General features: G+C 53.0%; 1 protein-coding gene across 6 annotated transcripts in view; it reads left to right on the plus strand.

Moving 5' to 3' along the window:
- SH3PXD2A (SH3 and PX domains 2A) overlaps positions 1-26,935 on the plus strand; it is a 259,285-nt gene that overhangs the window by 174,218 nt on the left and 58,132 nt on the right. For 3 of the 6 annotated variants that reach the window (XM_030940379.1, XM_030940380.1, XM_030940381.1), the window contains one exon: positions 20,017-20,148. In XM_030940379.1, the coding sequence (XP_030796239.1) occupies positions 20,017-20,148 (132 nt within the window). Of the gene's footprint in view, positions 1-12,665; positions 12,827-19,386; positions 19,480-20,016; positions 20,149-26,935 lie in introns of those variants that run through there. The other 3 variants (XM_030940384.1, XM_030940382.1, XM_030940383.1) reach the window with 3 other exon arrangements.

The raw sequence follows: 26,935 nt of genomic DNA on the forward strand, positions 1-26,935 counted from the left end.
CCTGAGGGGGGGAAACACCCAAATTGTGGTTCAGCAAAGAAATGTTTCCCACCGTGGCCCATGGCCAGAAAGTCACTGGTTCCTCACTTCAGCGTTTGGTTTATAGACATGTGACAGAAGAGGCAACCTTTCCAGTGATGACGAAGCCAGCGGAAAAACAAAGATGTGGGGGAAATGTGCATTACTTATTGTTTTAGCGCCTTTTTCTAATCTAAAGTTACTTTGTTTAGAAACAGAGAAGTGGTGTGTGTAACTTAGTCGGCATGTGGCATTTTTAGAATTGGTCTGTTTCGAAATGTGAAGGAAAAAAACATTTTTTTCCTGAGTTTCCGTAAAACTTAGAAGTTTACAGGAAAAACATGCTTTTCCCTGACTCTTCTTTCTGCTTTGCCCCCTGGATTTCATCATTGCCACGTGTGGCCCAAGCAGCCGGCTTGAAGATGTATTTTATTATTGTTAGAATGAAGTCTTGCACCAAGACAGCTGGGTCATATCAGAAAGTCCCTTTGCTTCCTTGTGCTCAGAAGGAAGAGTTTGCTGGTGTGGAGGCTCACGACTGTAATCCTAGCACTTTGGGAAGCTGAGGTGGGAGGATCACTTGGGCCCAGGATTTTGAGACCAGCCTGGGCAACCTACTGAGACCCCTTGTCTCCAAAAAAAAAAAAAAAAAAAAAAAATGCTGGGCACGGTGGCTCATGCCTGTAATCCCAGCACTTTGGGAGGCCGAGGCAGGCGGATCACAAGGTCAGGAGATCAAGACCATCCTGGCTAACATGGTGAAACCCCATCTCTACTAAAAATACAAAAGATTAGCCGGGCATGGTGGCGGGCGCCTGTAGTCCCAGCTACTCGGAGGCTGAGGCAGGAGAATGGCATGAACCCAGGAGGCGGAGCTTGCAGTGAACCAAGATCACACCACGGCACTCCAGCCTGGGCGACAGAGTGAGACTCCGTCTCAAAAAAAAAAAAAAAAATTTAGCCCTGTATGGTGGCACACACCTGTGGTTTCAGCTATTCGGGAGGCTGAAGCAGAAGGATTGTTGAGCCCAGGAGGTTAAAGCTACAGTGAGTCATGATCGCACCACTGCACTCCAGCCTGGGCAATAGAGCAAGACCCTGTCTCAAAATAAAACATAAAAAGAGAAGGGAGGCCAGGCGTGGCGGCTCACGCCTGTAATCCCAACACTTTGGGAGGCCGAGGTGGGCGGATTACTTGAGGTCAGGAGTTTGAGACTGGCCTGGCCAACATGGTGAAAGCCCATCTCTACAAAAATACAAAAATTAGCTGGGTGTCGTTGTGGGCACCTGTAATCTCAGCTACTCAGAAAGGCTGAGGCAGGAGAATCACTTGAACCTGGGAGGCGGAGGTTACGGTGAGCAGAGATGTCACTATTGCACTCCAGCCTGGATGACAGAGCGAGACTCTGTCTCAAAATAAATAAATAAATAAAATAAAAGAGAAGGCAGAGCTGGCCATCTCTTCACCACCCTCCCCCTCGTCACTGCTTCTAGATCCCTGTGACTGAGGGTGTCCTCAGCTCTGCCCTGGAGTACCTTAGACTCTTTGAGTGTTGGGAGGGGATCAGGTCTGGGTGCGTAACTTCCCAGCTGGAGGGTTAGATCCTTGCTGTGCTAAGCAGTGATGACAGGCTGGTGATAACAGACCAAACTAAGCCTGTCTTTGTATGTTGGCAATGGCACCCCCAGGGGGACCTTGCAAATACGCAGATTTGAACATCCCTCATTTCAGATCTGTCAGGGACAAGTTCTTCTGGCCTGTCAGCTCCTGCCATACACAGTCCTGGAGCCTGGTGGCTCTGAGTTGCTCATTTGTGTTTGGCCACAGGGTTCTGGTCAGGGGAACTCCCCTCTCCCCTACCCTTCCTCCATGACTTGGCTCACTCCTGCTCCAAGCCCATGGCTCAGTGGACACTAGGCAGCTCTCTCCTGGGGCACAGGGAGGGTACCCTTGAAGGCTGAGTGGATAGGAAGCAAGTTTCTGAGTGGACACTGGTACTAGGCCTTCCTTCTAGGATGAGGTGGCTCCTGCCAGACCTAAAGCTGGCTTTTCTGGCTCTGGCTGTGGCTGCCTTCTTGGTTTGTCTACTGCACACCTGACAGGTCTTGTGATGGAACCTCAGTTATACCAAGATGGAAACAATGGGGTCCTTGTCCTCAGAGGACTCCTGGCCAGATGGGGGAGGTGGGCAAGGAAACAGCAGTTTTAAAGCAGTGCTGCACGGGGCTGGGGCCGTGCCACGTAGGGGTCTCTGAGCAAGGCACACAGACCTGCCATGGCTGCTGAGCCTAATTTACTGAGCTTTCTAAATGGGTCAGCTGGGTGAAGAGGACAGCACCTGTGCAGAGGACATCTGTTCAATGGTAGCAGCCACTGTCCCCATGTGCCACGTCTTCCGTGTGGGGCATCTCTTTCATAGCCCTGGAGTACCTACTGTGTGGTTCTGTTTCGGAGGAGCTGTTGCATATTGCTATTTGTTCAACAAAATCATTGAAGTTTAAAAAGTTCTAATTAATAAGTGTGCCTGGGTAGGAAAGAACTTGACCCAGGAGCCACCTCCCACCTTTTCCTTATTGTTAGGAAGAGCCCAGCAGTTTCCTGGGAGACAAAGGAGGGCATGAATCTTGACTCCCTGTGATTCCAAGATCACTGTCCCGCAGCCAGGTTCCTGACCCTAGGAGATGCGCATGAAATATCCTCCATCAGGGAAGGAATCTCCCTCCAGTGAGAACTCCCGAGAGGCTGATGATTGACCAGGATTGACAGGACAGGGAAAGAGCAGCCCTTTCACATCCCAGGTCAAGACCACAGAGGCCCAGAGAAGTGTTCCAACCTTCCCACGCTGGGACAGCCAGCCAGGGCCAGGGCTGAGCACTGAGCACCAGGCCTCCTTCCTGGCTTCTCCCCTCTCTGGAAGCTTAGCATTAGACAGAGCCGCCCGAGCTGTGGTGCTGAAGGGTTAACTCAGGGCTCCCCAGAGAGCCGCACACTCCTGACCCTCCCGTCTTCCAGGGCCTCTCAGCTGTGGCCTTCTGGGCATAGCTGGGTCACGTGAGAGCCAGATGTGGGGATTTCCCAAGCAGTGGTGTGTGCGTGTGCACTGCGTGCATGCACAGCTCTGTTTACGTGGCATCTCAGCACTCAGGGGATTGGTCTGAGTCCCCTGAGCAGGGGAGAGATGGGGTAAGGAAAGGCTCAGGGGCTCCCAGCAAACACCATGGGGGGCTGCACCAAGCCCTGCTCCCCACAGACATTCCACATGACCAGGTTGTTCCTGTTCTGGCTCTTGTTTCCTGTAGCATCCATCCTGCCAGAGACTATACTGGTTAGGGGTAATTTTTCTAAAAATCTCTTTAAAGGGCTTTGAAGCAGATGCTGGGAGCCAGCAGCCCTTCAGGGTGTTCTGCAGGCTCAGAGGGCTGCATGGGAGCCACTGCCCAGCACAAGCCAGGCCTGTATGCCTGTATGTGGTTCCAGAGGCCAAGCCTGGACTAGAGAGGGCAGAGCTGTGGGCACCAGGAGGGTCCTGGTGCAGTGGGGTAGCTGGGCCTCAGTTTTCCATGAGCCCTTGGGCTGGAGAGCAGTGAGTATTCATCTTTCCATCAGCCACTGAGGGTTAATTGGGCATCTCCTACATTCAAGGTGTTGTGGGGTGCTGACAGGGTTAAGGCCTTGAAGGAACTAAAGGTCTGATTGAAGAGACTCATAATAAATCTTTATTAAGCACCTACTATGTGCCATGCGCTTGCTAGGACTACAGCCCTAACCGGACATTTGGAGCCAGTGGGAACAGTCAGTGAACAAAGATCCTGCTCAGGGCATGATGAGGGAGACAGCAAACCTTGAAAAGTGGGTGTCCTCAACCTCAGTCCAGGAATGAATTCTACTCCTACCCCTGACCCCCCATCCCTACCCCGTCTTGCACCAGTGGATGGCAGCATCCAGCCAGATGTCCCCGAGGCTCTGTAAGCCCTACCCCAAAGATGAGTCCAGTTATACCTTCAAGGCCTCCAGGACTCAGCCCTGCCGTCTCCTCCCTCAGACCTTCCGGGACCCAGCCTGTCTCCCCAAACCTACACGACTCCTGAAGCAGACAGGAACGCTGGGGAGGGTGTCTGTGGTTGTGTGTCTGATGCTTTTAGACAGAGGGTGGAGAGTCAGATGGTCTCAAGCAGGGGCCATTGATGCTCCCGAAATAGTTGGCGGTTGATTCATTGATAATCCGATAGCAAGAGTCCAGCCTGGAGAAAAGGAGACATTCCACATTTCGTTGTCCAGGGAGGGGAATGTCTGTCCTGAGTCCATTTCTGTTGACTCCATCACTCACTCGCGGCTCTCAGGGAGACTGAGCCAGGGAGGAGGCGGATTGCAAGACTGGGGGCTGGAGACCGGCGGCTGCTGACTTCATCCCGCTGCCGGCCTCTGCTGCTCCTTCTCGGTGTGAATGCAGATACTGGCTTTGGCTCGGGCTTCTGGGGAAGCTGGTGGGTGGGGGAATTGGAGGGAGGATCTCCCAGTAAGTGGGGGAGGACCACCAAGGCAGGCCACCCCGGGGAGGCGGGTGGCTGGGATCCTGGAACTCAGAACAAACTTGAGTTTGTCTCTTCTCTGCATACAAATGCCCTGGGGTGGGGAGAGGTGAGAACCTGAGAACTGAGGGGGAGGCCGCAACCCAAAGAGCTGCCGCGGGTTGGGCAGCAGCTGCTGGGAGCAGAGAGGCTCTGAACCTGCCAGCCTCCCTGGCCAGCACCCCTCTCTCCACCCACAGCACCTCTCACTAACCCAGCACCTGTCTTTAACTAGGAAGCTTCGGGTCTTCTCAGCAGGGTGGAGGGAGGTGACAGAACTACCGGCTACTCCGTGCCAGGGCAGCCCCCTCTAGGCAGCCGCAGTGCTCCTAGGGCATCCTTGGCTTCTCCATCCACACCCACTTAGGCTGGGCTGACCCTTCTGGCCCCAGGCCTCGCCTACGCCAGCACCCTTGGACTTAGTCCCTAAGGGGCTGTGGAGGGTCTCCAGGCCCAGCCCCCACTGCACACTATCCCACCCCATCCCCCTCCTGAGCAGGGAAACTGCTCCTTGACTGCGTAACCCAGGGCCGGAGGGTCAATAGTGCATTCCTACTCTGGGTTGGGCTGCCCCCACACGTGTTCTGGATTCCGGGGAACAGAGGCAAGTCCTTTCTTGCTGAGAGCAAAAGGAATAGGAATATGGCTACATTTACAAAAAGCAGCAGAAATAAATAAAGCCTTGGCCAGTGGCCAGGGAGGATCAGAAAATGACATCCCCCATGAGGACCCTTTGTTCCCAATTCCTGGCCAGCCTGCCTGGGTTTAAGTCTGATGCCATCCCTTCTTGCTGTAGGGCCTTGGGAAAGAACTTTAACTTTTCTTTTCTTTTTTTCTTTTCCCCCCGAGACGGAGTCTCACTCTGTTGCCCAGGCTGGAGTGCAATGGTGCGATCTCGGCTCACTGCAACCTCTGCCTCCTGGGTTCAAGCAATTCTCCTGCCTCAGCCTCCCAAGTAGATGAGATTACAGGCATGCACCACTATGCCTGGCTAATTTTATATTTAGTAGAGATGGGGTTTCAACATGTTGGACAGGCTGGTCTCGAACTCCTGACCTCAGATGATCCACCCACCTTGGCCTCCCAAAGTGCTGGGATTACAGGCATGAGCCACCGTGCCCGGCCAGAGCCTTAACTTCTCCAAGCCTCACTTTCCTCATCTGTAAATTACAGACTGTTGTAAAGATTAAACAAGAAAATGTTCATAAATGTTTAGCACAGCACCTAGCATGAATGTTAAGTAAGTGGAAACTGGTATAATTATTCTAGCTCCAGCCCTACTGCTTATTTGCTGTGCGATCTTAGGCAAGTCTCTTCTCCTTTCTGGTTCTGAGTCCCTAAATAGTCCTTCCAGCCTGTGGGGTACCACCAAGAAGCCAAAGATGTAGCAGAGAGAGGGGACCTGGAGACAAACAATGGCCTGGCTTTCCATTTGGGATTTGCTTTCTGTCTTTAAGAAGATATCCATCAGAAATTCAGCTTTGCTAGATTTCTTCTTGAGTATTTCTGTTTATTTAGCTCAGTGGCCCCAAACCCTCAGGCCTTGGGCATAGCCAGCTACATAATTTGCAGGATCCACATGAAAATGAAGACTCTCTCGTTCATAAATTATTAATGAAATCCCTGACAGAAGAGCATTAAATCAGCTTCAGGAACCCTTCTAAACCTAGGACCCTAGGCCACTGCCCAGATCACACCTCCATGAAGCCAGCTCTGCCTTGGAGGCTCTGAGTGTAGGAGCAGGCCTGGGGTCCAAGCTGCTGCATTAACAGCATTCACCCCTCGCCCTCCAGTGCAAGAGCACTCTTTCTTCATGCCATGGGTATCTCTGACCAGCTGGCTGCTCTTACCCTGGAACAAGCTTTTGTAGAGTTGCCCATGTCAGAAGCAGCTCACACACTAAACACCAGACTTCCACCCAGGTGTGCTTGGATTGGAAGTCATACTTGAACTATTTGTTTTCTGTCATCTTAATTGGTGCCATGTTTTTTTTGGTTTTTGTTTTTTTGTTTTGTTTTGTTTTGTTTGTTTGTTTTTAAGAGATGGAGCCTTGCTCTGTTACCCAGGCTGGAATGCGGTGGTGTGATCTCAGCTCACTGCAACCTCCACCTCCCGGGTTCAAGCAATTTTCCTGCCTCAGCATCCTGAGTAGCTGGGATTACAGGCACACACCACCACACCTGGCTAATTTTTATATTTTTAGTAGAGACGGGGTTTCCCCATTTTGACCAGGCTGGTCTCAAACTCCTGACCTTGCGATCCGCCTGCCTCAGCCTCCCAAAGTACTAGGATTACAGGCGTGAGCCACCGCGCCCAGCCTGGTGCCATGTTTTTTTAAGACTTTTTAAGAATTATGAATTGGCCATCCATGTTTTTCCCAGATGACATTCACATGGTTTTCACTGTTGCCCCTCAGTTTCTGCTGCTCTGAGCATGACAACCTGTTTCAGGTCCTCTAAAGTGAGTATCACATAGGCCAAACTACTTCTTTGTAAAGGAATGATAACCCTGTTGGGCTGTTGTAAAGATTTGAGTTGCTGTGTGCCTATGCAGTAGTGCCTACCACAAGAAAGTGCCCTGTTCATGGCAACAATGACAGTGACTGTTACTACTGAATAACAGGACTAGCAGCTCTTAGGCCCTAATTATTTGGTGGCCTGAAAGTGGTGGCTAAATTTCCTGGTGTCCTAACCAGAAAGGAAAAGAAACATGGAGTCTGCAGGAAACTGAAGAAATCTAGTCCTGTGCAGTTTAGTTGTATGGGAGAGGAAAGGCTAAATTGCAACAGTTATTTAGAAACCAGTTCAAAGCTGTAGTGAGGTAAGAACAGTATTCCCAAAGAGGGAGAGGGCTTGAGTGCTCCGGTGTGTACAGATACTGAAGGATGGAAGGGCATGGAGAAGACAGGGAGGTGTTCATTCCATTGGGCCCCTGGCCTGTCGCCCCTCCCCTCCCCGGAGCCCAGGGCGGGGCTGTGAAAAGAAACTGACAAGGCTGGTGACCCTGCCCTGGTCCCCCTGAGCCTGTGGTTCTCTTTCATTCTCCATGGAGTTTGTGCTGTTGGCTGTGTTCATTCCGGTCTCTCCCACCTGGGCTCATGGCCCACTCTGGATTTATTAGTTTGGATGGATGGAACTTGCTTTACACCAGGGAAGCATTCCTGGAAACATGGCTTCAGACTAGATTTGGATAAATTCAACCCAATTCCCACTGCTCTGGAGTTACTCAAGATTAAAAGAAGCCTTACTACGAATCTATAAGGGCCCTTTTAAAAATTATTTTATACTTATTTATTTTGAGACAGAGTCTCAGTCTGTTGCCCAGGCTGGATTTCAGTGGCATGATCATGCCCCGCTGCAACCTCAACCGCCCTGGGCTCAAGCAGCCTTCCCACTTCAGCCTCCAGAGCAGCTGGGACCACAGGCAGGCACCACCACGCCTGTCTAGATTTTTATTTTTTGTAGAGATGGGGTCTCACTATGTTGCCCAGGCTGATCTCCAACTCCTGGGCTCAAGCAATCCTCCCACAGTGGTCTCCCAAAGTGCTAGGATTACAGATGTGAGCCACCATGCCCAGCCTTTATTATTATTATTTTTAAGACCAGTCAAGTGCAGTAGTGAGACGGGGAGAAAGAGTGGAAGAAGTTTGACATGTAACTGATTGGGAACAGTTGAGATACTCACCATCTTCAGAGCAGCCAAGGACCCTCTCCTAACCTAGGCCTATCCGGGTGTTCCTATGAAGTCCTTGGATATATGTGTGCTGGGTGGGGTAGGTTGTCCTTAAAGTCAGGGGCACCTGCAGTGTTGTTCTTCGGTTTCTCAGTATCACCTGGGCCTGTTAAGGATCAGGTTCAGCATCTAAGTGCCTTTGGGTCCCTGTATTTGGCCGGAATCTGCAGTCCCCTGGTTTTCTCCTGGCCTGGCTTGTTGCTGATATTGCGAGCAATGCCACGAGGGACAGCCATGGCAGGGACATGAGCACTGTGGGCCATGTGAGGGAGGGACATGGCATGCCTGCCATTTCTCAGGAAACTACTGCTTTCATCCCTAACACTTACTCCTCTTCGTGTCCAGAGGCCTAATTCCCAGCCCTCCAAAACCTCCCCCAGGCATTACGCCATTTCAGTCTTAATCCTGCAAAGAAGGCAGGACAGGTGTTTTTTCCCCATTTACAAAAGAAGGAACAGACGTTCAGAGATTTGCCAGCTATCCCAGAGTCAGCGAGCTAAGTGGCAAAGCCAGCACAAGAACCAAGGTTGCTTTTATTCTTGCTCCAGATCTCTGCCCTCTGTGCCTCCTGAATCATCTGCTATTTTAGACTTGGGTTGCCTCCATTGAGCCTGCATTCAAGTGGTTTTCCCAGGAAGGACAGTCCGTTTCTCTGGAAAGATTCATTTCCACTGTGGTCCACTTGCGTTATGGAGACTACCAGTTTTCTGCTGGGAAGGTCTAGAATGTCAGACAACTGCCTCAGGCAGGCCATCAGACAGGAGCAATAGGCCCAAATACTTAACTGTACAGATGTGAGCATTGAGGCCCAGAGTATTTATTTATTTATTTATTTAGACAGAGTCTCACTCTGCCACCCAGGCTGGAGTGCAGTTGCGCAATCTTGTTTCACTGCACCCTCTGCCTCCCGGGTTAAAGCGATTCTCATGCCTCAACCTTCCAAGTAGCTGGGATTACAGTGCTCACCACCATGCCCGGCTAATTTTTGTATTTTCAGTAGAGACGGGGTTTTGCCATGTTGGCCAGGCTGGTCTCGAACTCGTAACCTCCAGTGATCCACCCACCTCAGCCTCTGAAGTGCTGGGATTACAGGGTGAGCCACCGCCCAGCCGAAGCCCAGAGTATTTAAGCCACTTGCCCAAGGCCACACAGTGTGTTCTCAGCAAGAGCCAGGATGCAGGTTTCCAGGCCCATGCCCTTCACTTTCCAGCAGGCCCATGACCCTGCTCTGTAGGACCCTTGGTTCTGGGTCACCAGAGGAGAAGGAGGCAGAGACAGGGGAAGGCAGGAAGTAGTTGGTTCGTGTCAGTCACAGCTGCTCACTTGGCTGTGCCCCCACGCTGCTCCTTCACCCCATCCCTCTGTCTGTTCAACTCCCCGTCTTCCCAGCCCTTAGCCAACAACCTTGTCTGTCTCCTGGCCCCGAGGGTTTATGAGCCAGGGGCTCTTCTCTGTTCATTGTAATGAGGAAGAAGGGGTCCTTCCACCCCTTGAGAACTTGCTAGAGTGGGCTAGAGAGAAGGGGGAGGGACTTTGAGTGGGAGCAGCAGAACTGGATTAATTCTGCAGGTCAGGGGACTGGGAAATAAATCATGTTTTAGAGAGAGGTTTCTTTAGAGAGAGGTTTCTTTTTAAAAAGACAGGCTTACTTCTAGTCTGCTTCTCATTTTCCTTTGCGGAGAGATATGGGAAGGCCCGCTTATGGGGACTGAAGGCGACAGGCATGAGCTCTGGTTGTCTGCCCACAGGCCACATCCGGCCCCCTTTGTGGTTTTATAAATAAAGTTTTATTGGAACACAGCCCACTCATTCTTTTATGTATTGCCTGTGGCTGCTTTTGTACTATAAGAATAGAGTTGAGTAGTCTCAACAGAGATCATCTGGCCCCCAAAGCCTACAGTGTTTATTATCTGGCCCTTTGTAAGCACCTGTCCAGCAGAACAGGTCTTCTTGGGTTCTCCAGGCCCAGGCAAAACAGCTTTCCTTGGCTCACTGAAAGAGGTTAGCACTTCTCAGGTCTCCTTATGAAGAACCCAAAAGGAACCCAAAGTAGGCAAAGTGGTCAAGCAAACTGAAGTGGAGAGTGGAGTGGAGAGAGGGCAAGATGGGGCTGGGATGGGCCTGGTGCTAGGCCCGCTCGGGGGCATTTCAGGGCCTTGCAGCAGGCATCCCACTTGGCCACATCTCTGGGATGCAGCAGCAGGGAGTTGAAACTTCAGCAAGATGTGGGCACCAGGCAGCAACACCCACATTCTGAACCCAGACCTCCTTGGCCATACCAGCTTAAATCCTTGCAGAGGCCCTTGGTGTGTCTACCTTGTCTCAGCCCTACCAGGGCTTGAAAGCTGGGCCAGCATTGCTTCTGCTCCCCAAGGAGGCTACTGACTGCTGAACCTGGGGAGGGGCTCTAACCTCAGATTTTGCCCTGTTTGTCTCTGAGTGAGGTCCCCTAGAGTCCCTCTACCTTCCATTCCAGATAACCCAGTGTCTGAGAGTGACTGTAGGGCAGTATCTCTAACAGGGTGCCAGCTTTTTCTTGGTGCATCCAGTATTAAACACTGCCTAGTTCTTGTCCTTGCAGGCCGGAGGGCATGGTTTTCTGGGTGTCCCCAGAGCTGATTGAACCCAGGGAGGCAGACTCACGCTAACCACTCTCATGGGAGTTACTGCTAGTTGTGGCTAACCATTATCAAGCACTGACTATGTAGTAGGCACTGCGCTGGGCACTATTACATATTATCTAATTTAATTCTCACAGCAACCTAGAAGGTAAGCCCATCACATCATCCAGATTTTTACAAGTTCAGGAACAGGCTCAGAGAGGGTAAGTCACTTCTTCAAAGGAGCAGAGCCTAGATTTGAATCCAGGCAGTCAGACCCCAAAGGCCTTGCTAGACGTCTCCACCAAAGCCCCACTCTGCTAATTTACAATAGAACCAGAAGGGGGCCAGGCTTTCCAGTTCTACACCAGGAGCCAACCTGCAATTGGAAGGTGGCTTGCTGAGTGAGGGAAAGAGTCAGGTACTTTAAATAGAGAGCAGCATCAAGCTCTGATTAGCTCAGGTGTGTGTTCCTGCAAGAGATGGACACTGCTGTACTAGTTGTGTGACCTTGGGCAAGTTACTTAACCTCTCTGGTTCAGCTGCTTCATCTGCAAAATGGAGGGGATAATAGAACTCATCGTTGTAGGTTTGTTGGGAAAAATACGAGTTACTATACGCAGAGTGCTCAGCTGGATGCTTGGCAGAGGGGAAATGCTGTGTTAAGTGTTTGCTGCTATTTATCAGTACTCTCTGAATGGGTGAGGCCCCTCTCCTGGCAAGCGCCTGGTGGGCAGTGCCAGGGTTTGTCTCTCAGACCTGCAATTCAGCATTCTTTTAATTGTCCCCACTGCAGCCAGTGCTCTGCTCCTTTGGAGGTGAAGAGCAGCCCAGCAGAGAAAGCAGCAGCCAGGGGATGCCGGCAAACCTGGTTCCATGTCTGAGAGTTGTCCCCTGTAAAATGGGGCTAAAAATGCCTACCCACTTGATGGGGTTGCCGTGGTGACTAAATGAGTCACTGTAGTTCAACTGTGTCAGTGCTCTTGACATGGTGGCCCTCTTCTCTTCTATTCTAGAAATGCACAAACCATTGATTAGACCAAGAGCTTTCTGCCTCATTCAGATGTTAATGGTGTCACATGTCAATCATATGTTCTTTGTGCTGCTTTGATTTTGCTCCTTCCTCTTGGCAGGAAGACAACGCTAAATCCCATTTCACAGGTGAGGAAACTGAGGCTCAGATTGGACACCACTGTCTGAGCCTGGAGTAGAGCCCTCATCTCTTCTGGTCACTCAAGGTCCCTGTCCTTCTGCATTGGGGTTGGGGAGCGAGACTCCCTAAAACAATGTTCTCTCTGCTCTGCTGGGGCCAATCTGTCTTCCTCAGTGGGTGGGGCTGCAGGAAGGGCTAGATGACACATCAGGGTCCAGTGGGTGTGGTGCCCCCAGGCCTAGAGATGGGTCCTGGGCGCTCCAACCCTGACATTTGAGGTTCTGGGTCCAGGCCACTGAGCCCGTTGGCCTTTGAGGATCCTTGCAACCACCAGGCCCCGTGGGACCCAGCCACCCACATGGCCAGAAAGGAAGGGTCAGGCTGCCTTGTACAGGGCTGTGATAACCACAGGCCCCATTCCAGGGAGGATCGTGTAGGATTCTCTGTGCTCCAGAGGAGTCCTGCATTTCGGCGGACACCTCATTATCCCTGTCCCAGCCGGCTGTGTCCCAGCGCCTCTGTAATCACACGGGCCCACGCCCAACAGCCAGCCCAGGGCCAGGAAATCACTCTCCTCCCTCCTCCGCCTTCCGCCTGTGGCCGGCCAAGCGCAGCGCCTGCAGCCACTCGCTGTGGACCTCCTGCCTGCCTAACTGTTCTCTCTCTGGTTTTCTTCTCCTGCTGCCGCTTGCTCTCGGGGACTCGGAAGTGTGGCTGTCCAGCTGGGCTGAGTCACCCAAGAAGGACGTGACAGGTACTGCCCAGCGTACGTGCATGTGTGTGAGCATGTGTGTTCCAGGCCCATGTGCACAGGAGCCGGTGCCTTCAGGCCCTGCGTATACTTCCCTGTGATGTGCAGCAGCTGTTTGCCAGCATGGCAGGGGGTCTTCCACTTGCTGTGCCCTCTGCCTCCCCGGTCAGATCCGAACGCGGGGCCCTTTGCTGAGTGATGACCACGTAGCTCAGCGTGTAAGCACATGTGCTCTGGACCCAGGCTGTGTGGGTTTGAATTCTAGCTCTGCTACGTCCTGGCTATGCTGTCTTGGGTGGGGTGTGTAACCTCCTTAAGGGGAAGCCATCCCACCTCGTGGGGAGCCTGGCACACAGAAAGGGCTCAGGCAGTGGTGGGGCTTTCGCCGTCTTCAGCCTTATCTCAATTGGCCATTCCAGTGAGAGAGCCAAGCCAAAGACAGTTCATCTCACTTCAGGCAAGTAAACTGAGGCTGAGAGCAGAGGACCCTGGCACCCATGCCTCATTTCCAGCGATCTCACTGGGGAGCTGGAGATTTGGGGCAGGGGGTGGGGCAGGTCTGTGACTCACTGAAGATGGGTCGCAGCCCCCATGCCCAGCAATCCAGAGCTTGGCCTGCCTGGCTGAGATGGCCTTCAGGGACTAGGGCCTTGGTCTGTGTCTGGGAGGAGCTGGGCAGGAGTCAGGGACTTGCCTTCAGCCTTTGGTCTTACGGGACCATGGCAGAGAATCCTGGACAGCAGGGTTCTCAGCTTCTGGATGGAGATGGTCGGAGGAGGGATGGAATTTCCAGAAGGGTCTTCTATGGGGCCCCTCCGTTTTTGAGACTGTTACACACCCTGACCCTCTAGCTCCAAACCTGAGAGCAGAGGTTCAAGCTGGGGGAATAGGGGACAAAGCAGAAGGGTGGGAACTGAGTGGGGTGGTGGGGCTGAGCCAGCCCCAGGGTTTAGAGCCCAAAGCTCAGCCCCTCCTGCTGCAGCTGTGGGCGGGGAATGGGAGGTGAATGTGTTGGGAGGAGTCCAGAGGAGAAGAGAAGGCAGTGGGTCGGAGGGCGTTGCAATCGTCCTTCTGGAGTTTCCTGTGACGAGGGCCTGGGCCTGAGCTAATCACTGGGCTCCTGTCCCTTTTTCCCCTCTCCATGCGCCAGTGAGCCAGAGCCCACTTGGCCCACAGCAATACATTTTATTCACCAAACGTATAGCGGAGGGGCCAGCAGTCCCAGTCCAGCCTAGGAGGAACCAGTTGTAAGGGGCTAGAGGGACTTTTATAGGATGCCCAGGGTTGGGGAGTCATGGGGAGCCTGGGGTGGAGGCCAGCACAGGGTCTTACTAGCTCTGTGACCCTGGGGAGGACACTTAACCATGTCTCAAGATGGTCCCAGCTGTTTGGAGCAAGAGGCCCAGGGGAGGCAGTGTGGGCTGGGGGAAAACCCAGCCAGACTGCGAGTCCAGGGCCAAAGTCTCTCTGGGCCTTTGTTTCTCCAGCTGCAGTGTTGGAGGGTTCTTTGAGATATGAGACAGGAAACTCAGAGGTAAGGGCTGATGCTGGAGATCCTTATAGATCAGGGGCCTCAGGTTGCTTAGCCTGGCATCCCTCCCGAGTAGGCCTAGGGGGCTCTGAGCTGCCTCTCAGTCCAGCTGGCAAGTACCCATTGCCTGCTGAAGGTGGGGTCTGGGAGGGGCATGTTGCAGGGACACAACCCCAGGCCTCCCTTCCCCACCCTTCTCCTGGCACCTGCAGCCCTGGCACCGAGCTGCCTGCTGGTTCTGAGCCCACAAAGGAACCACCTTTGCTGCTCCCCAGATCTCCCATTCCCTCCGTTTGCTTTAAAATGAACATCTGTGGTTTCCATAGTACTTGAAGCCCCGTCACTTCATTCCACGCTTAGAACAATTCCCGTGAGGTAGGAACTGCTAATTGTTCCTGTTTCCAGATGAAGCTAAAACTCAAGAGAGGTTATGTGTCCTCCCCAGGATCTCAGAGCTAGTAAGGGCAAAGCAGGCCTGGACCTCAGATCTTTAGATTCTAATTCTAAGCATTTCCATCATGAATTTCAGGTAATTACTATGTCCCATGTCATGTCCTGTGGCACTAGTCCTAGGGTGTCGAGAGACTCTTGGTTGGGGAGCAATGCCCAACATAAAGTTCAGGAGGGAACAGAAGAGAGGGAACAAGAGTGATCAGGAGCCTTCTGGAGGGCAGAGATGCTTGGGGAGAACTGGGAAATTGGAATTGGTAGAAAGAAGGGAAAGCATTCGAGCAGGGGGCAGCAGCTAGCGCAAAGACTTGGAAAGTAAGAAGCTGCATGGAGCAGTGGTGTTGGGTGTTGGCGTCTAGTGGGTGCTCAATACATGTGTGTTGAATCATGAGTGATGTAGGGAATGGTGGTGTGGGGGACGGGGGTCAAGGAACTTGGGGAGATCAGATTGGCAAGAAAGACTGGGCTTGAATTTGGCCTTTATTCTATAGGCACCAGGGAGCCATGGAAGGCGTTGGAGCATGGGAGTGACTGGCAAAAGCCCAGTTGAGAAGTTTAAGTTGGCAGCCAGAGTTCCATCCAGGTGGTAGTTAAAGGAATGCAGATGTGAGGCAAGGGTGGGGCAGGGGTCCAGGGGACCCCCGGGACCCCAGCAGGTCCAACTAGGGGCTCTGTAATAAAGCATAAGGGTCCATCCCTGGATGAGACTCATGCAAAGGCCCCTTCCAACCCAGGAGAGGCTCTGCTGTCTAGAAGAGGTACACTCCTCCTCCATGCTCCTGCCAAGCACTCCTCATCTAAAGACACCAGGCTCCCTCCACTGCCCCCTCCCCACTCAGGCAGACTCCTCCAGCCCCCAGTTCTGCAGGCCTTGGCTGGAAGGGGATCCAGAGTGGCCTCTGTGGGATGACATCATCGCCCACTGCCTGCCTGGCCTGCAAGTGGTTTCTCATCTGGATACCTGCTCGCAGCTCCCGCCCGCCCGGCTGCCCTGGCCAGGGAACACCCTAAGAGGCAGCTGCCACAGGGAAGAGCTGGGAGCCTGCCTGTGCAGGGGGAGGGAAGGGCAGTCAGAAGGACAGAGTGTCTGTGTGTCCATCCCACAGCCTTTGGAGCAGCTCCTGAGAGGGGCCAAAGCCTGTCTGTGCTTTCCAATACCTAGAGAACGTTTCCTTAACTTTTCTACCTGTGTCCCAGAGAGTCAGCCCTTCAGAAAGCTCAGGCCAATTTTCCAGGAAAATGGTTGGGGGAAGGGGTGTGGGGCTGTGGATTTAACTCAACTTTGAAACGCTGCCTCACATTTTCTTGGGTTGGATTAAAATGAGCTGATGTCTGTCCACTCCCCAGCACCTCCTGCTCGTCCTCCAAGCATCTTCTGGCCACAAAGCTGGGGCTCCTTGCTCCTCCTTACCTCGATTTCCCCGTCTCCCTTTCTCCCTTCAAGTTTGGCTGTCTCATTTTCCTATATTTCCATATCAGAGTCGAGGTATTCATATTGACTCCACAAACCAGCGAGTCCCTCTGTTCATCTTTCTGCCAGTTCACGCGTTTCACTGGTTCATTTCACACTTACTGAGTGCCTGCCACCCAACAGGCACCGTGGTCTGGTCAGTAGAGGTGGCAAGAGTCAACTGGAAACCCATACTCTAGGCCAGGCATGGTGGCACATGCCTGTAATCCCAGCACTTTGGGAGGCCGAGGCGGGCAGATCACTTCAGCTCAGGAGTTCAAGACCAGCCTGGCCAACATGGTAAAACTCCATCTCTACTAAAAATACAAAAAAAATTTAGCCAGGTACGGTGGCGGGCACCTGTAATCCTAGCTACTCAGGAGGCTGAGGCTGGAGAATTGCTTGAACCCGGGGGGCGGAGGTTGCAGTGAGCCAAGATTGTGCCACTGCACTCCAGCCTGGGCAACAGAGCAAGACTCTGTCTCAAAAAAAAAAAAAAAAAAAAAAAAAGAGAAAGAAAGCCATACTCTAGTCTTTATTAAGCAGCAGCTGTGTCCCAGGTATCTGGGATGTAATGGGCCCTTCCCTGGGGACCAGGTGCCAGTGGCCCATTGTAGGCCACATACAGTGTGGAAGTTAAGATCACAGCAGTGGTGTCAGGTGAGCTTGGGTTCAATCCCAGCTGTGTGACCTTAGGGAATTCACTTACCCTCACAAGGCTTGCTTTGCCCATGCGTAAAATGCGGCCATCACAGGACCTACTGCACGGGGTTGCTCTGAGGATTGGACAAGGCAGCTACATGCTGTCGGGGCCTCCCAGCCAGCACTGATGAAGGCTTGCTGTGCTACTGCTATGATCTGGGCACACTCAGGCCTTGCGGGCTCTCTAACATGCCACAGAACTCTCTGTTCTTCTGTTTGCTGCCGGAGCCTTTCTTTCCCACTCTTCTCATCCAGTACCCCCACACTGGGAAAGGAGGCCCTGTTTCTCATAGGGCAGGGATGGCCATTTTTGTGCCGGGTGCACTTAAGAAGTGCTGTTGGCCACAGAGGCTCCAGGCATGGAACAGGCACTGCCGTGCCCCTAGGGGCACAGTGGGAGGTAGTCCGTCAGTGCAGCACCCGGCACTGCCTCTGCCCAGCTGGCAGGGGCAGGCACAGAAGCTGGCATGCCTAAGTACAGAGGCGGGGCAGGCCCTGCTGCCCGGCTGTTGGTTGCATTTCTGCCTGAAATATAATCCCTGCTTTAGCAGGGCTGCTCGGGACTGTGCACGTGCGAATGTATGTGGCACACTCAGCTGTGCAGGGTCCCTTCCGCTTCTCCAAAGGGCTGAGATGGCCCTGCAGGGCCCACACCTCATGGGAGAAAACTGCTGGGGGCAGTGGGTTTCTTTCCCTAGAAGGAGGCCTCCCCTTGGAATTTCCTAGAGTTCCGTGGCCATTGCCGTCTCCCCTAGGTTGGAGGGAGCCTCCCCTGACAGAAGGACCCCAAAGATCTAAGTAGTGTTTCTTGCTCCAGGGTGCACACACGCACCATAGGGACACAGAGGGGATGTCCAAAAACTACTCATGCCTGAGTCCCAGACCAAAGAAACTTGTCTCTCTGGAGCCCAGCATCAGTACTTTTAAAAAGCTCTCTGGGTGATTCTGTGCTACCAAGTTGAGGATTACTGTGCTAGAAGAACCAGACTGATGGAAACAAATCAGAGGCAGTTACTCTGCAATGGAAAGACAGATGGGCTTGGGCCTGAACAAAATCATACTGAATGAATGTGATGCTCTTCATAGCAGCTGTGGGAGCTGGAGTCGTCTCTTGCCTGCTCTAGAGGGGCGTCTGGTTAGTCTTGTGTGAAATGGAAAGATAAGGGGGATGTTGTGGGCATGAAATGGGGCAGTTAATGTGCCTGGCACATCACATTTGCCAAATCAAACTCACGCGTGTGGGAAATGTGGCTGTAGGCTGAGGCATCAAGGGGGCTGTGTGGAGCTTGGAGACCCTCAGCAATTTTTGTAGCCAGGCTAGTGACATGAAGCCCCCTAGCCTTCAAGGAAATTGGCAGACATATAGTTTATACCAGTCCCAGTGGCTCATGCCTAAAGTCCCAGCACTTTGAGAGGCCGAGACAGGAGGATCACTTGAGCCCAGGAGTTCAAGACCAGCCTGGGCAACAAAGTGAGACCTCATCTCTACAAAAAATTAAAAAATTAGCCGGGTATGGTGGTGTGTGCCTTTGGTCCCAGCTACATGGGAGGCTGAGGTGGGAGGATTGCTTGAACCCAGGAGGTCAAGGCTGCAGTGAGACATGATTGCACCACTGCACTTCAGCCTGGGCAACAAAGAGAGACCCTGTCTCAAAAAAAAAAAAAAAAAAAAAAAAAGTACTAGGAATTCCCTTTGGGCTGGGGGTGGTCTGAAAAGGCTTCCTGTAGGAGGTGACTAGTCCATCTCTGATTAGTGGATCCTTTTCACTCCTAGCTAAAAGCACATCATATTTTAAGTGTCTTATCCCCACCCCCACCCTAATAATGGTGATGGGAAGAGCTGAAGTGCAGAGGTTTAAGCAGCATCCAATGCCATACAGCTAGGAAGCTAAGAGAGCACCCAGCCTGTCTGCCTTCCTGCCTGGTGCCTGCTTAGTGAATGTCGCGCTGGTCCGGTGGCTGAGGAGAACAGAGAAGCTGCTTGCTCCTGGGAGTCCGCCTGCCCTCCCTCTGCTGCACCCAGCTTTTGACCCCTCAAGCCCCTCAAACTGCCAGGGGCCTGACCACAAGCCCCGGCGCTGAAAGGCAGAGAGAAACTGAGTCAGTCTCTGCAGCCAGAGGGCCCTCTCTGGAAGCAGGGCTGGGGGCAGGGCTGAGGCTGGTCCGACTGCACCCGGCCTGGGCTCAGTGGCAGCGCCTGGGTGAGTCCCAGGGGTAGGAACGGAGCGAACTTGAAGAAAAGTTGGCGGGGGGCGGGCTGGGCTCGCCAGCCGCTGGCGCGGGGACTTTCTTCTTGGGTTTCAAGTAAACAGTCTGGGCCTCCTCCCCCTCCCCTGCCTCCACCCCCGGCTCCTCATTCGATGGGTCTCATGTGTTTCTATTTAAGGGTTGCGAGTAAACCCCAGTGATTGGCGGCCTCAAACCCTCTTGACTCCTCGCCTGGGCCTGGGCCGCGGAGAAGCTCTCTCCCGCTCTCTCCTCTCCCTCTCCCGCCCGAGGGAGCAGGGCTGCCTTTTCTCTCGGGTTTGCAGGGGTTGGGGGCAGAGGCTGGAGCCTCCTGCTTGCCTTTCCTTTGCCTCTGGCCTCAGCCCTCATGGGCCGCCCACCCGCTGGCTCGCCGCCCTTCTCGATGCCCCTGCCGGCCCGAGAGGGAGGCCGGAGAGACCCCGTGGGCCCCAGGCCTCCCCGCAGGCTCCCTCATGCCGGGCTGTGACTAACTCATCGCAGCACAAGGCTTCTTCCTGAGCTTCCTTGGCCTCCGCCTCCGCCTCCGCCTCCGCTCTGCCTCTCTCGTTCCTCCTCCTCCTCCTGCCCGTCCCCTCCCCGGCCCCCTGGCTCCCCATGTCCCCCGGACCCCGCGGTGCAGCGGGCCGGTGTGGGGCCTTGCTATATGGCCTGTCCTTGGCGCCCTGTGAGCTGCGAGCCCCGGCTGCCGGCTGCCCCTGGGAGCGGCGCTGGCAACAGAGCAGCCACCCCCGAGGAGGCCGATGGACAGGGGGCGCCCCGGCCGCGGGGCCATGGCCGGCCGCTGGCTCACCGCGTGCTTTCTGCCCTCGCCAGGTGCCGACGCCACCGCCGAGCCCATGATCCTGGAACAGTACGTGGTGGTGTCCAACTATAAGAAGCAGGAGAACTCGGAGCTGAGCCTCCAGGCCGGGGAGGTGGTGGATGTCATCGAGAAGAACGAAAGCGGTGAGTGCCCTGGCCGCTGGCCGTCCACTGGGGTTCCGGTCTGGCCCCCTGGCCAAGCTGGTTTTTGTTCCTCCCTCCTCCCCCACCGCTGCAGCTATACGTTATTTCCATCTGGCAGAGAGAGGGCCGAGGCGGTTGAAGTTTCCCCCTGTTGGTTTGGGCTGCAGGCCAGCAGTTTGCCTGGTGGTGGAAGAATGTCTCCCTTGCTCGGGGTAATTAAACAGCCTGTGTTAATGCAAGTTCAGGCACAGCGCAGGAATAAGTGGCCAGCCCTGCTGGGGTCCCCATGCCCTCAGAGGCCCGTGGGGCAGGGTGCTCTCAGCTCAGAGATGCCCAACAACAGCATCCTCCATACGCCATATTCTGAGCCAGGGTCCAGGCAGGGGCAGGACAGCTGATGGGGAAGGCAGGCCCTGCTGTCAAGGTGGGGTCCAGGGTTTCCAGGTCCCTGGCGTGTTGTCTGAGGAAGGGCCAGGCCTGTGGGCGTTGGCTGGGGTCTGGTTGAGGAGCTGACTGCCCCCTGCCGAGCTGGAGGCCCCAGGACCTGGAAAGCAAGCGCAGTGAGGGGGATGCAGCCAGGCCCAGCCCAGGCCGGGCAAGGTCCCAGACTGACAGGGGCCGCGCTGACAGCTGCCCAGGGCAGCTGGTTCTCAGGGTGCCACGGAGGGTGCAAAGGTACCTTGGTGTCCCTGGCAGCAGGAGTCGTAGCAGGTGAAGAGAGGAGAGCCCAAGCCTGTCAGTCCAGGCCTGTTCGGCCCCCAGCAGAGCCAGGGATGGGACTCGAGCCCAGGACATCCATCAGCCCACAGCCTCCCAGGGCTTGCATGGGTTTCTGGGGTGTTTTGTTTCAGTTTCAGTTTGCTGCAGGGAAGGCCCCTGTGCTCAGAGCCTCTCTGAATGGTGTTTGGTGGATACTTCCAGAGGGCAGGAACCTGTTCTCCTCTCCTAGTCCCACTCTGTGCCTTGCCAGTGTTTAAACCCCAAAGGAAAGACAAAGCATGCTTAGGACGGCAGTGCCTGCTCTGTAGAGACAAAACCAAGTCACAGGGAGGTTGCGGGGAAGCGAGTCTCCTGAGATCCGAAGCAGAACCCTGTGCCTCCAGGTGGCCAGGAGCTGTGGGGATGCTGAGGAAATCCCAGTGGGCCTCCTGGGGGAGGTGGGTGCAGGCTCCTGCCACCGGTGGCTCTGGGGAACAGGGCTGTGATATGCACATAGGGCCTGACTTGTGGCCCTCCTGCTCTGAGGTCTTCGAAGTGCCTGTTCCCCTCTCAGGTCAGGCTGTGTCTGCCCTTGTGCCTGGAGTCATCACCAAGGTGGTCAGCAGCGACAGTCCTCCCTGGCAGAGCCATGTCCCTGCTGTGAGGCCTCAACCCTTCGTCCCAGGTGCCCACACTGGGCTCCTCCCTGGGCAGCTTTGTCCTCAGCCTTTGTCATGTTCATGGCACCACCTCCCTTCCCCCAAAGGAAGCTGGCAATGTCATGGGGGTCTGACTCTGGAAACCCCCAGCACCTGAGGACCCAAAGTAATGGATCTCTAATGGTGACATGGGAGACCTCAGGTGAGGGGGTTGCATCAGGAAAGATGGTTGGTTCTTCTCAGAACTTCTGGCTAGGGAAGTTCTGCAGGAACCAACGGTTCTCCCACCAGGCCTGCCTGTCACACCATAGCTTTTTAACCCTCGAGCAGCAGGAGGTAGTGAACCCACATGTCTTTGGGGGCTGCCAGCCACTGGCCAGGATGGCTGAAGATGAGACAGCACACAAGAGGAAGTCATCCTGCTGGAAGACTCCAGGATTCCCAGGGCGTGTGTGCCCTCTCCCCTCCTGTCCCATCTATAGGACCCTGGGACACTGGAGTCCTAGGATTGGGGGAAGGAGCCTTGACAAAGGGGGAGATGCCTGCTCTCCTGAGGAGCTGCCGATGGCTGTTAGAGGTGGCCCAGGCACCCCAGCTCCCGACGGCCACCTGTGGCCAGAGCAGGCCAGTCTGGTATGCAGACCGTGTGAGGGAGCTACTGTTCTTAGAAGCCACATTCTACCTGCCACTACCTGCTTGGGGGCTTCACGTCCCTTAACTTCTCTGGGCCTCAGTTATTCTTTCCATAAAATGAAGATGACCTTCTGGCTGTTTGGAAGCAGGGGCTGGAGCAAATAACCTCCCTGAGCTCTCTCTCAGGTCTGAACTCCATGGCTGGGAAACTTGGTGGGACCCTAGGTGTCGGATAGAAAGAGCTTCCCTGAACGTGGCTTTTCTACTTCTAGGAGTTTGGTATCTTTACCCTTGGTGGAGACAGCTGCTCAGCTGCAGATGTTTGCACAGGACCTGGACTGCTGTGCCTGCCTCTTCAAACCCATCTGTTGCTATCTACCAGGAGGCCTGGAGTATACAACCAGCCTAACCAGAGAAATGAAGTGGGTGGAGGGGAGAAAGGAAGAGAGCCAAGCTGCAGATCTCTGGGAGGGTGGTTTCCCAGCTCAGGGAAGCTGGAGGCCTGACGGTGGGGGAGAGGAGGCGTCTTGTGCGTCCTGCAAGCTGGCTTTGGAAGGAGTGGTGAGTGAGGCTTTTGAACTCAGGAACAAAGACCCAATGTGAAGTCTTTGACCTTGGGACATGGTGGGTGTGTTGAGGCATTTCCATTTGCATTATTGGGCAGTGGCCCCAGCCAGCACCATCCCCACCTCCCCGGGCCTTGCCTTGCCCACAGGGTGCCAGGACTCTGCCAGTGTCCTCTCACTTGGCTAGGATTGCTTCAAGTAGAGTGTCCACAGGGGGACCCAGCCGCCTCTGACTCTGCCTGCTCATCAGAGCCCCTCTGTGCTCTCATTGGTCTAAAGAGAGATGTGCATGGAAGGTGATTCTGAGTCAGTAAACACCAAGTGGCAGGCCACATGCTTCACACACATCATTCTATTGGGATATCATGGAATAACACCATGCAATAGAAGGCAGTTTCACCAATTTGTGGCTGAAGTAATAGGCTAAGAGGCTAAGTAATTGCCTTAGATTCCAAGAGCTAAGATCTCTCCCCTCAACAGAGGCCATGCAGGGAGGCTGAGAATGGACCCATCCCGGGTGGGAAGGGTGGAAGCCCAAGTTGGCGATGCTGTAGGTTGAGGAGAGATGCAGGCTGGGTGAGATAGCTGCAGAGCTCCCTGGAACATCTGTGGGGAAGGTTGTCTCTGCATCCATCCTTCCAGCTAGTGGGAATTCATATTGTTCATTGATCCATTGAACTTGAGGACAGGAAACAGCTGAGAGGATCTGAGGAAGGTGATGTATACTTAGGACTGAGGACAAACCTATTCCAGAGAACAGGAGTCAAAGAAACCCAAAGTGGGACTTAAGTAGCTTTAAGGAAAGCTTTTGTGATCAACCAGTGGGCCTAGGGCCAGATCAGAAAAGGACTCTTTCTCCATTGATCAACAGGAACACATAGAGCAGAAAGATTCAGCTTTGGTAGCTTTGCCACCAAGCAAGCCATACCAGGGCATGCAGCTGCCATTGTTACTTTGTCTTTGGAAACCCCTCTACCCTTGACATAAGCAGCAGTGCATAAGTTGGTGGGCAGGTTTTAAAGAATGTCCTCTTGAGGACATTCATTTGCCTCAAATACTGCATTGGCTTCCCTCTCTAGCAGGCATAATTTCTGGCAGCGTGATGACATCAGGGTCCTGGTCACTCTGATTTCTACATTGAGCAAAGCTGCATCCAACTTCCTAGGATTGTTTCCTTCTTCTCAGGACTGCAGGCGAGGGGAAGAAGTGGGCAGATGAGTCAACAAAATTTTTCCTGCCTCACCTTTCTTCTCTGAGTCTTTGCGTACTTCCTGCACCAGCATAATACATTGGGAGTTCTTATACTTCCATGGAAGCAAAGAATTTTGAGCTCCTGGTCCATAATTTTTTTTTACAAGTGAGAAAACCAAACCTTGGGAAGAATTTGAGAATTTTTACTCCCCTCTAGGGTCAATGCTTTAGTCCCAGTTGAGTTGTGAGTGGAGGACAGAAATTCACTCAGACTTTCTCAAGAGATTATTGAAGCAATAAAGGAAAATCTCACCAAACCCAGGGGTGAGAAGTAAATCAGCCTTAGGGGATTGGGACTGGGAACCAAAAGTCAGCACAAGCCAAAGCAGCTTCTCTGTCTCTCTTTCTTACCATGTGGATTTTTTTTTTTTTTTTTTTTTAGATGGAGTTTCACTCTTGTTGCCCAGGCTGGAGTGCAGTGGCATGATCTCAGCTCACTGCAACCTCCACCTCCTGGGTCAAGCGATTCTCCTGCCTTAGCCTCCCAAGGAGTTGGGATTACAGGCATCTGCCACAGGTGGCTATTTTTGTATTTTTAGTAGAGACAGGGTTTTACTATGTTGACCAGGCTGGTCTCAAACTCCTGACCTCAGGTGATCCACCCACCTCGGCCTCCCAAAGTGCTGGGATCACAGTCGTGAGCCACCGCACCCAGCTACCATGCAGATTTAAAGCACAGCTGTGCTCTTCAACTGCAGATCAGCCTGCCTTCTCCTCTCGCCCGACCATGACAGCAGCTTATTTGAGTGGCATTGGTTTCTCAGGACCAGACTTGCATGACTTTTCGGTTGAGATCTCTCCCAACAACTGAGTTTAACCTCTGGTTCTCTGAGTTCAGAATTCAAAGTTTGAATCTGATTGTTTCCTCACCAGCAATGGATTGGCAAATGTTAGATCGGGTGTCCAGCCCTGGTCCAATAGGCTGTGTCCCAGAGATACATCACAGCGTATAAACATGGTTACCTAACCAACCTCTTCAGCAGAGGCTGTTGGTGGGCAGGTTTTTAAGAAAAGTTACCCAAAAACATGGTGGCTGCAGCCATTTTACTTGTTCAGTACCTGTGCATGTGGTGGGGAGGGTGAAGAATCCAGAATTCCAATACTGGGTTTAAGATCTAAGTCTATACTGTGTGATATAAGTAGAAATCAATTCGTTTTCTGATGGTTAAGAGTGGGTAGTGATACATACCACATGGGCTTTCTGTAAGGATGAAATACCCTCTATGTAGGAGTGGTTTATTTATTCACTCATTTATTTCAGTTCTTGAATACTTGAATACTTTGTGCTAATTGTGTATACATCCATGAGGTTCCTGCCTTTATGGAGCTTAGAGTCTAATTGATGTGCTTATTCTGATATACTGTATTGTGAGCCTGGGATAGCCTTACAGACGTTGCTTTTTTTTTTTTATTTTTTTATTTTTTATTTTTTATTTTTTTGAGATAGGATCTTGCTCTGTCACCCAGGCCAGAGTGCAGTGGTGCAAATCTCAGCTCACTGCAACCTCTGCCTCTCGCAGGTTCAAGTGATTCTCCTTCCTCAGCCTCCCGTGTAAATGGGATTACAGGCATGCACCACCATGCCTGCCTGATTTTTGTGTTTTCAGTAGAGATGGGTTTCTTCATGTTAGTCAAGCTGGTCTTGAACTCCTGGCCTCAAATGATCCACCCGCCTCGGCCTCCCAAAGTGCTGGGATTACAGGTGTGAGCCACCGCGTTCAGCCTGCATTGTCTTAAATGGATTTTATGTGTGTCTTCTACATCTTGCTTAGATTCTGTGCTTACTGTGTAACCACCTGATTATTATTATAATTCAGACTTCCACATTCGCCTGCTCCTGGAAAAGAAGTGTCCCAACAAAGATAGGCTAGGCTGTTTCTAGAAGGGCAGGTTTATTGTAGTCTGCATTGTGGCTAACTGAACTAACATACTTATTTCTACAACAGTAGAATGCTGGCTCCAGTGAACCAGTCTTCATTTAGATGTGGTGCCACAGAGGTGGTGCCTTGCCCACGAGGTCCTGTCCTAGCCATCAGAAAGCCTTGTGCACCAACAGCTCTTCTCTTGGAGTGCAGCCTGTGTGTGTGTTCTTGCTATATCAGTCTCATCAGCAGAGTCCCTTTTGGCCCAAGACGATCTCTAGTGTACAGCTGTTACCCACTTCACAGAGCTGGCTGGAGGGGCAAGGGCCGGGGAGGATAAAGCCAGGAGCAGAGGCAGGCATGCTAGCCCAGCCTCGGGCCCTTCCGCTCAGCTTTATTCACTCCGGGATCAAGATTATGTTGCAATTGAGATTGCAGGATTGCCTAGCAGTTAGGAACATGGACTTCGCGTTAGAGAAGCCTGCTTTTCATCTTGATTTGGTTACTTCCTGTGGTGATCCTGGGAAAGTTTCTTGGGTCCTCTCAGCATCAGTTTCCTTACCTGTAAAATGGGGATAATTGTACCCACAGCTATGGGGTTGGTATATGCTAATTCATAAGGAACTCAGGGCCAGGAATGGTGGCTCATGCGTGTAATCCCAAAACTTTGGGATGTTGAGGTGGGAGGGTAACTTGAGGCCAGGAGTTCGAGCCCAGCCCGGGCAACATAACAAGGACCTGTCTCTACAAAAAAATAAAAAATAATAATAATAAACACAAAAAGAATTTAGTGCTTCATGCAGGGCCTGGCACACAGTGGGTGCTCAATAAGTGACAGCCACTAGTAAGACCACTGACTGGGGCCGCTCTGCCACAGATCAACCCTGGAGCCTGCAGGGGGCCAGTTTCTCTCTTGTGGCCTCGATTTCTGGTCATAGAACTGACTTGGTGGTTTCTGAGGACTGTCAGTCCTGAGGGTCTGTGAGGTGGCTATAGTGGCAGAGGGTTTACTGTCAGGTAGTGAGACCAGGACAACCCGTTCTGGGGCCAGACTCACTCCCCTGGAGTTCTTGCTTGGGCAGCTATCCTTGTCCCAGCCTAATCAACAGAGTCCAGC

This window comes from Rhinopithecus roxellana, chromosome 11 (assembly GCF_007565055.1).
Source record: "Rhinopithecus roxellana isolate Shanxi Qingling chromosome 11, ASM756505v1, whole genome shotgun sequence".
Lineage (NCBI taxonomy): Eukaryota > Metazoa > Chordata > Mammalia > Primates > Cercopithecidae > Rhinopithecus > Rhinopithecus roxellana.